Source organism: Formica exsecta, unplaced genomic scaffold, assembly GCF_003651465.1.
Source record: "Formica exsecta isolate Colony F162 unplaced genomic scaffold, ASM365146v1 scaffold421, whole genome shotgun sequence".
Taxonomy (NCBI): domain Eukaryota; kingdom Metazoa; phylum Arthropoda; class Insecta; order Hymenoptera; family Formicidae; genus Formica; species Formica exsecta.
This window is the reverse complement of record NW_021851451.1, coordinates 268,576-277,913: the sequence shown is the minus strand read 5'-3', so window position 1 is coordinate 277,913 and position 9,338 is coordinate 268,576. Positions and strand designations below refer to the sequence as shown.

The window sequence follows — 9,338 nt, the reverse complement described above, 5'->3', positions numbered from 1 at the left end:
CCCCGCCACCTAGTATACAGCAGCCCCGTAAGGATTAGGGTGGCGACCTACTATATTCTGCAACGCAGCGTTTCGTGATGCAATTGGATTCCTTCGGCAGTCAGCACCCTTCCTTTCACGCACCCTCAGATCCATCGTCACCGATCATCGCTTTAAATACAGGATCATTGCTTTCATATTTATGGAATTTTTTCTACTTCTAATTAGAATACTTTCTATGGAAAAACCTAATTGATTTGGGGGGTCGATGCAATATACAGTTTTTACGATATAACGATTTAATCGGATATATTACGCATCAATAATATTAAGTTTAACAATCGCAATTTAATATTTAAATAATTTTAGTTTAAAGTAGATTATATTTAATATTGTAATAATATAATATAATAAAATTTATTCAGAGCCGCAAGCTTGCAGAAAAGCCTAACATAAGAACAATGTTTCTTGTGAGACATTTACCAATTTTTATTCAGCATTGTCATCTTTAAGAGTATTTATTTTAAATATTACAGATAGTGATACGAAACGTTTCGTATATTGTCAAATTCTTTTTCGAATCGCAATCGCGATATTGGAAAATAATGCGCTATTAATCAACTTTCGATATGATTTTTATCAAAGTGCATATTTCTCATGATTTATTCATTTATTATGCCAAGTAGAAAATGAATCAATAGAGATAAAAATTATTAATTATCGTTTTGTTGCAATGCTTACGAGTAATAATTATTTTCCAACAATGCTTGAAATCAAATATATTATTTTTAAAATTTTTCGCAAAGCCAAAATTTTGTACTTTGCAATTCGAATTGAGAATGCGTGATAAGACACAAATTGCATAATCGAGCAAATAATGTAACTAGAGACTTCATATTAATATATCAAGCGTTTAATTAATAATTAATCTATAATTTAAGAGACATAGTATGTGTGTGTGTATATCGCGTATTTAGAGATTTTATAATACGTAAAATATTTCAGCGACGAAAATTAATAATAACACGGCCTTGGCAGCATGTCAACAATAGCGCGCTATTGTTTACATGCCGCGGCTTTGTTATCATTCGCGCGGCGACACTCGAGCAGTAAAATAGTTGTGAAAGATGTTCTCCGCGTATATTTTCACATTCCTTTTTGAAACTTGATCGCGATAAATATCGGGAAATTTTGCTATATTTATGATAATTAACAAATAATTAACTTTCGATAAACGATACATAACTGAGTGATAATAGATCTTTATCGAAGCTCATATTTCGCGCGATCATTTATTATTTCACATAAGAATCAAAGCAATAAAGATAAAAATTATAAATTATCGTTTCGTTGTGATTCTTATAGACAATAATTATTTCTCTAACAATGCTTAGAGTCAAATGTATATATTTCGCTTTTAAAATTTTCCATCGATCTAAATGTAATTTGTCATTCGGATTGAAAATAATAAGACATATAAATTGCAGGATTAAAGTAATTAAATTTAATTTAATTTGATTTAACTTAATGCATTAAAATAATGAAAAGTTTGAACCATTTAATTTGATATATATTTTTGTTATGGTCTGTCTTTTTTAATTTTAAAAAATAAAAGGGGGTGGCCACTTTTGGTGGGACATCTTATATATATATAAATATATATTTCAATAATGACATATTGTGTTGTTTATGATATATATTAGAATGGAAAAAGACCACACGCAGTTAATGAAATATATATTTGTTAATTAAATCTACACACGGCAAGTCCGTATTCATGATTTATAATTAATATAAGTAGTATACGGATATGTATACCGAAACAGTAATCTTACCGGCAGAATCAAAAAATTGATTTGGCTATATAATGCTAAGTAGTTTCTAAAATGGATGCAGGTGGTGGTACTTAACAAGGCTTGTCAATATCCCACGCATATTCCTCAAAAAATAACAGAATGGATATTCTTTTAGGCTTCTCTTTGTTACATGTTTTATAGATATTTGAAAAAAAATGTATACACCTCAGAGAATGTCCGCAGAAAGGAAATACAGATTCAATAAGAATGGGATTCTGTTTGTGAGCTCCATGCTCCATTATATAGCACCATTTATCGATAATGCTGAACTATGTTCTTATCGGCGTGATTCTATCTCTTACTTTATCGCAATGTAGCGCTCCATGAAATGCATTGTGAGATCTGTTCTCTTTTTGCACTTTCCATCTCTTTTTCTCTTTCTTTTTTTATCTCAAGCATTTAATTATATATCTATCTCATTTTGGATATAGAAAGAGTTGTGCAACTTGAATTGTGTGGCTGTAAACAGCTGATTTAAGATTAAGTGCCATTTTCGTGCAAGAAACAATGACAAGTACAAACTCTGTGATACATATTTATTTGTTTTTAGTCTCTTTATTATCGTGTCATCAAGCAAAATCATATCACGCTGTAGTTATCATTCATGGAGTTCTTACTGGAAGTGATAGCATGGAAACAATTAGTAATAGAATCCAGGAGGTAGGCAAGCTAACAAAAGAAGACATCTCATTGTCAATATTATCGTTTTAGTATGCAAATATGACACATTGATTTCGTGATTGCAATTCTTTCACATAAATTATTATGCATATTTTAATATTCGCCTCGCTTTATTGATAAAAAAATAATAATTATATTATTATTTATGAATAAAAAAAAATTTGGTTTCTTATAGTCATTAATTTGGTTTACTATGTTCCACATATGTTATATATCTTTGGTACAATTTCCCATGTTAATGCTTCCATAACTATTTTTACAGTTGATAACTTATTGTAGATGTTCTGAATATAACTTATAATTTAGATGGAATAGTAGAGAGAAAACTAATCTTTTTTTTTATTACTTGAGATACATCTTCAACATATTTTCACAGATACACCCTGGGACTCCAGTTTACAATACTGTTAGGTTTGCAGGCTGGAGTAGTCTGGAACCCATGTGGCAACAGGTAGAGGAAATTGGTATGGATGTACTCTCTATAGGTGCTGCATTTCCTGAAGGAATTAATTTAATAGGTTACAGCCAGGGTGGTTTATTAGCTAGAGCAATATTACAAAGATTTCCTATGCATAATGTGAGAAACTTTATTTCCCTGAGTTCGCCACAAGCAGGGCAATATGGAAGTATGTAAAAAATATTATGTTTGAAAAGAAAAAAAGACAGAAATTTTGTTGTAATCATGAAATCTCTTGTTTCCAGCACGTTTTCTGCATTTGTTCTTCCCAGATCTAGTTTGTGAAACTGCCTATGAACTTTTTTATTCACGACTTGGACAACATACCAGTATTGGAAATTACTGGAATGATCCTTATCATCAAGTTAATATAATTTATCTTACATGATTTCAGTATATTGTGGTGTATTATAACAAACTTTTTATTCTTTCAGGAACTATATTATAAATACAGCAAGTTTTTACCATATGTGAACAATGAAATAGATGTTTACAATAATTCTGACTATAAAACAGGTCTGACTAAGTTAAAACGTATGATACTTATCGGAGGACCAGACGATGGGGTTATCACTCCTTGGCAAAGTAGCCATTTTGGATATTACGATAATAACAATACTGTGATAGAAATGCGTGACAGATCTATTTATAAGAATGATGTAATTGGCTTGAAAACATTAGATAAACAGGGAAAACTAAAACTCATTACTGTGCCAGGAATTCCCCATACTGAATGGCATAAAAATATTTCAATAGTAGATCATTTTTTATTACCATACTTAGATTAAATTTATTGAAATGTAGGTGAAATGTATAGAAATAAAATTTGCCAAATATCATGTTTAATAGAAAATCCAAAGAATTTATCATCACATAATAAAAAGTTACACAATTATAAGTTTATTCTTATGACATATTTTTTCTTTTATATTTCATATTAAATTAAATTCATATAAATTAAAAAAAAGGAAGACAAACATGACATAAATGTATATCTATAATGCTAAGATTATTTTGTATCATATAGAGAGATGATTTTAATTATATATTATAATTTTTTTGTAATCAGGAATTGTAATATATAAGAATTATAGACTTTGCTATGCAGAACTCGAACTATTTCAAGAAATAGAATTATTTATTATGGATCTATGTATTTTTTAAATTGTTTATATAATGTATAAGCTATATAATAAGAAAATACTTATACATAAATTTTCTTAATAAATTTATTAATTTCTATTACATAAATCTACTGTATTTATCTTTGACTTTGTAAAACTTTTTAGAGTATTTTAATATTATTGGTACATTGCCTTATGTTCACATATTAAATGTGTATCCATATACATACTTGTATATATACATGTTTATTATTAAAATCTGCAGAGAGCTTTTATCACATATATCCTATGTAACAATTGTTAACTGTTTAAATTTTCTTATTATGTGTGAAACGAGTGATTAGATCTAATGCCCATTTTGGCTGATCAGAAGGAACCATGTGACCAGCATTTCGTACAAGAACCTCCGTTAAATTGTCAACATTTCTTGTATAGCCTGCTAATTCATTTCCAACCTTCCACAACTTTCTTGGCGCTTTCGCATATTTGTCTGCTCCAGACCATTGCAACTTCTGTAGATAATTCTCAGTGAGCGGATATGCCACAATGATATCCAATTGTCCATTGTAGATGAGCACTCTATAGTGTTTCAGAAGATCTATTAAAAGAACTACTATAGATTGCATGACGTCTTCTTTTAGATACTCTTCGACAATGCTGGCTTCAACATGAAAAGTATTATTACCGACATGTATAGCATATCTTACATCGGCTCTCTGAATCCACTCGGACATCCAATCAGAATCATTGTTGTCTTTTACATGTAAATAGTTATCATAATAATCAAAACCAGTTAAATTGTGAAATAGAGATGGAGTGCCACTTAAATCGCCATTAAGGAGTATATCAAAAATCTCAAACGCTTTGATGAATTCCTTCTGTTTAATAAACTCGCGGGCTTGTTGTTCATATTTTTGGAATTCGGCCTGTCCATTTCGATCTACTAGCCCGATTTGATACAAATAATCGCCATATAGCAATTGGTTCTCTGGATCACATAATCCATCGCCAATGGATAGACCTTTCAAGTTAATTTTTGTTTCTGCTTTGATATTGTAATCTTTAATGGCATGAGACACTGCTGGCACATATTTCCCAGCATATGACTCGCCAGTAACAAAGAAATCATTATTTTGTAACTCTGGGAATAACAGGAAAAATTGTACCAAGGCAGTATGAATATCTCTCCCTACATCTGTTTCATTTCTGGCATATCCTTTCTCGTTATCAGTAAAACTAAAGCCAGTACCAACTGGATTATCAATGTATATTACATTGTGTGCCAAGGTCCATGAGTATTTCCGCATTTTTAAAGTTTTATTAGCAGTTACAATAAATGGGCCATTTTCCAGAAAAAGACCAAACATTGAAGATCCACCTGGTCCACCTTGTAACCATAATACTACTGGTGCGGTCTTTGGATTATGCTGTGATAAAAAAACAATTCTAAGCAATCCTTATCTTAATTTACGATTTTAATTTGTAATAAAGTAAAAAATATATATACATATATATATCATTATAATATTATTTCTAAAAATTATCAAATTCAAAAAAATTTTTTATACGTTAGATAGTTGCAGGATAATTATTCGTAGAGAGTATATACATAGAGGAAATACTTTCAAGAGAACATTACATATATATAAAATTTATATAAATATAGCAAGGCACTTTTGTTATGTACAATCAACTTTTTGATCTTTTATAGCACACAGTTAAATTATATATACTTATATACACAAAGATTACTGATCATTGCTTACCATAGCTGGGAAGAACCAGAAGAAAAGATTGGAATTGTACTCTTTATTAACTGTGAAATAACCTGAGTAACTGCTAACATCGCCCATCTCCTTGTCTTGAACGATAGCCTTCGCTCGCGCCTCTTCGATTTTTCCATTTTCTATTAAAGGCGTCAGGTAAAGCGGTGTACCAGCATCCTCACCTTCAGCGAGACGAAATTCCTTCAGTTTCGGATATACGTTCACGAATCCACATGTACTTTCGTATGGTAATGCGAAGAATAATAAGTTCAGACTTAGAACGAGCACACTATTCATGTTGCTGACTACAAATCGCGATTAAATATTTTCACTGCGAACTGCGAGAACGGTAAATGCCTCGAATTCTGCAGAATCGTGGCTTTATATCGTGGCTGAATCACGGTTGTATCTTATTTATATCATGCATATCCAGCATGACCCTTTTTTATTTTTCATTCGTTTTCGGCGTGATCTGTAGTATCAATATCGAGCCAATAGCCATAAGTATTTGTTTCACTTACCGCTCAACTGAATCGATCAGCTGATCATACTTAACCTAACCACAACTGGCACGCTTCCTTCACGTTCAAGTCGCGATAGCCGTTAACAATCAAAACAAAGTTAGTGCGAGGCTTACTGTATTTACTTCATTATATTTATATATTTTTTAATTAGCTATTCAATGCGTTTGTAAATTTACAAATTTCTATTTATAAGGTTTGTAATGTTAGTAATTTATTAAGCCATTTCTTTTTTTGGGTGTTATGTTTCACTCTCTTAATTTATAATAATAAGATATTAATATCGTTTTTTTATTATTATTACGTCAAATTATGCAAAAAAGAGGATTTTTTTCCTGTTAAACATTCAAAAATGCATTATTAATATTTTATACATATTTTTACAGTTGCTGTGGTACGTCTATTATAAATATCAAATCAGATATTTACATAGAGCCATATACAGATATTCAAAATGAATGATTCTTTCTTGGAAGATCTAGAGCCAATACTAAAACAATCAAAGAAAATAACTCAGGAGCAAGTGGATTGCTATGTAACTACCAGACATGCTACCTCATCTCCGTTACTTGAGTTCTCGGAACAGAATGAGAGGGATAATGTTGCGCGACCACAGAAAAAACATTCCATTATAACAGTTTCAAATACATTTACAGGCGGTAAAGATTCTTTAAAGGATTCTAAGAAACAATCTGATCAAAATATAAAAAAGCTTTCTGTGAATATAAAAGCAGTCGAGAAAACTGAGAAGGCTGTAGATAGTAAAGGAAAGCCTGCAGATATAAAAATAAAAATTGAGAATAAACAGCACAATATTAATGAAGAACAAAAAATAAAGTTGCAAGAGGCAAGATATCTTAAGGTACCTGAAAATAAAATTGCAAATAAAGATCGTATGCGGCGTTCCGGATCACATAAGGAAACTATTCATTCCTTAAATACTTCTAGTAAGGAGAATAGACATTCTCCTGATTCTTCCAATCATTCTTTTGACGTTTCCAGTAAGGAGAATAATCGTCCTTCAGATTCTTCCAGAGAGGTTAGTTCTTATTTGATTAAAGAGAAAGAAAAGTTGCCCAATAAATCGAAGAAACCGGGTTTTAAAATACAAGATCAAGATCCAGTTGGTTTGCTTACGGCTATTAAAGAACTAATAAGTATGTATACTAAGCAAGAGAGTACAAAGATTCTACGTGCCATGGAGGAACTGCATATAAACTCCCAAGCTACCTTGATAAAAAATCTCTTGGATCAGACAGATGATGTGGTTAAAGAAATGGATTCCTGCAAAGATTCTGCTAGAATGAAAGCCTTAATTGAGGAGAATGAGCACTTACAGCAAGAGTTAATTGCTTTGCGAATGCAAACTGAGGATCAGCAGAATAAATTAGAATTCTTAAAACAAGAAAACGCTGCCTTAAAATTGAAGTGCCATGAACTAACATAAACATAATATCAAATTCTTTTTTTATGCCTGGAGTATCAATTATGATGTTCACATTGCATTTTATTCGCTTACCATTTTAAGAAATATATTGCATATTGTAGTTAGGAAGGAAAAGTATTCTTTGCTTGCAAGAATTGCTAAAAGAGATTATGTATTATTATGCATTTGAATTTATTTCTAATATGAATATACTATCGCATAAAAAATGATAAGTATGTTATCGTTTAAGTATTAATATACTCTAATGTGGTAAAATATATAATACAACCTTTATACATTTATTAAAATATAATATTGATTACATCATTGTTAAAAAATAACTTATTTTTTTATTAAAATGTGAAATGTAAAATGTAAGATATAATATAAAATGTTAGAGATTAATCTAGATACACGCACACTATTTTAAGAAGAATATAAAAGTCTGTTCTATATGTGCCTTTTATAATAAAATATTTAATAAACAAATTTATATATTTGCTTATAAAAATTTGCTGCTTTGATATCTCGAATTTTCATATTTCCTATAATTTGCAATACTTTTATTCTTATGATTGTTAAAGTATTTTACAATGAATCAATACATTTTTAATTTATCGATTAGAAGAGATGAAGACATCTGATTTATTGAAAACTAACAGTTTCTGAACTTTAAAGAATATTTGGAAGAGGATAAATCTGTACATGTGTGGAAAAAAGATAATGTCTTAGGATTACATCACAATAAACTAATATATTTTTATACACATATTATTTGTATATATGTACAAACCTTCTCTTTTTTGGCGATACATTTTTCATTAAATATTTAAAATATGCAATTAAAAATTATCCAAACTACAAGGCTATATGCATTCACAACTAAAGAAACGTATAAAAAACTGAAATGCAATCATACCGATGATTTAACATCTGATTATAGCTCCTTTTAATATCTTAAATATACAATCTATATAGCGCACAAATTTTAGCGATGAAATCATTTTAAGCCAATTGCACTCTCCGTTTACAGTTAAATTTATTTTTAAGAATTTATCATGTGTGAATCAGTGATAATATTTTGCGAAGTTTTTAAAAAAGAAAACTATAATGCATAATAAAAATTGACAGAATTTTATAATTAATAAACATTTTTATATATTTATTTATATTAATGACCAAAGATCTATTTTTTAAATCTTTATATTTGTCATATTTCTTCGGATCGGATATATTTCACAAGCATGTTACTTAAATGCTATATATAAATATTATTTTCATGCATTTTCTTTACGTAGCTATATCCAATATAATTATTCTGGTATATATGTATATATATAGTTTTGAAATAGGAACAACCACTTCGTTAGTTCTTGTTTTCCAACAAATAGGCTCACATTGAATTCCTGAGTTTTTTGTAAGACAAATAAATTGTCTTTTTTTTTTAATTTGAAAATATGTGCGTGAGATATATATTACTTGAAAATTTGTTCTATCATAACATCATTTATAATTATTAAATTATATC

The 9,338-nt window shown here is 29.6% G+C and overlaps 3 protein-coding genes across 4 annotated transcripts; 2 read left to right on the top strand and 1 right to left on the bottom strand.

Moving 5' to 3' along the window:
* Nucleotides 1-2,123: 2,123 nt before the first annotated feature.
* On the top strand, nucleotides 2,124-4,224 carry LOC115240217 (lysosomal thioesterase PPT2 homolog). Its single transcript, XM_029815242.1, has 4 exons — nucleotides 2,124-2,495; nucleotides 2,893-3,142; nucleotides 3,219-3,337; nucleotides 3,408-4,224. The coding sequence occupies exons 1-4, from the start codon at nucleotides 2,343-2,345 to the stop codon at nucleotides 3,759-3,761; spliced, it is 876 nt and encodes a 291-aa protein (XP_029671102.1). The 5' UTR covers nucleotides 2,124-2,342; the 3' UTR covers nucleotides 3,762-4,224.
* Nucleotides 4,190-6,365, bottom strand: LOC115240214 (venom serine carboxypeptidase). Its single transcript, XM_029815239.1, has 2 exons — nucleotides 5,864-6,365; nucleotides 4,190-5,524 (listed from the first exon to the last, which is right to left on the bottom strand). The coding sequence occupies exons 1-2, from the start codon at nucleotides 6,158-6,160 to the stop codon at nucleotides 4,406-4,408; spliced, it is 1,416 nt and encodes a 471-aa protein (XP_029671099.1). The 5' UTR covers nucleotides 6,161-6,365; the 3' UTR covers nucleotides 4,190-4,405.
* LOC115240216 lies at nucleotides 6,025-8,321 on the top strand. Of its 2 annotated transcripts, none has more exons than XM_029815240.1 (2): nucleotides 6,025-6,483; nucleotides 6,771-8,321. In XM_029815240.1, exon 2 carries the CDS (start codon nucleotides 6,839-6,841, stop codon nucleotides 7,829-7,831), a length of 993 nt encoding a protein of 330 aa, XP_029671100.1. In that variant the 5' UTR covers nucleotides 6,025-6,483; nucleotides 6,771-6,838; the 3' UTR covers nucleotides 7,832-8,321. The 2 variants fall into 2 exon arrangements, with proteins under 2 accessions (XP_029671100.1, XP_029671101.1); XM_029815241.1 differs by having other exon boundaries at nucleotides 6,439-6,580.
* Nucleotides 8,322-9,338: the final 1,017 nt, after the last annotated feature.

What these genes read in the sequence shown, in the direction of transcription:
- LOC115240217 (XM_029815242.1), top strand. Translation starts at nt 2,343, where the DNA reads ATGACAAGTACAAACTCTGTGATACATATTTATTTGTTTTTAGTCTCT. An exon ending in TTAGTAATAGAATCCAGGAG is followed by an intron (nt 2,496 to 2,892) that starts GTAGGCAAGCTA and finishes ATATTTTCACAG; the next exon opens with ATACACCCTGGGACTCCAGT. An exon ending in GGAATGATCCTTATCATCAA is followed by an intron (nt 3,338 to 3,407) that starts GTTAATATAATT and finishes TTATTCTTTCAG; the next exon opens with GAACTATATTATAAATACAG.
- LOC115240216 (XM_029815240.1), top strand. Translation starts at nt 6,839, where the DNA reads ATGAATGATTCTTTCTTGGAAGATCTAGAGCCAATACTAAAACAATCA.
- LOC115240214 (XM_029815239.1), bottom strand. Translation starts at nt 6,160, where the DNA reads ATGAATAGTGTGCTCGTTCTAAGTCTGAACTTATTATTCTTCGCATTA. An exon ending in TCTGGTTCTTCCCAGCTATG is followed by an intron (nt 5,525 to 5,863) that starts GTAAGCAATGAT and finishes TTTTTATCACAG; the next exon opens with CATAATCCAAAGACCGCACC.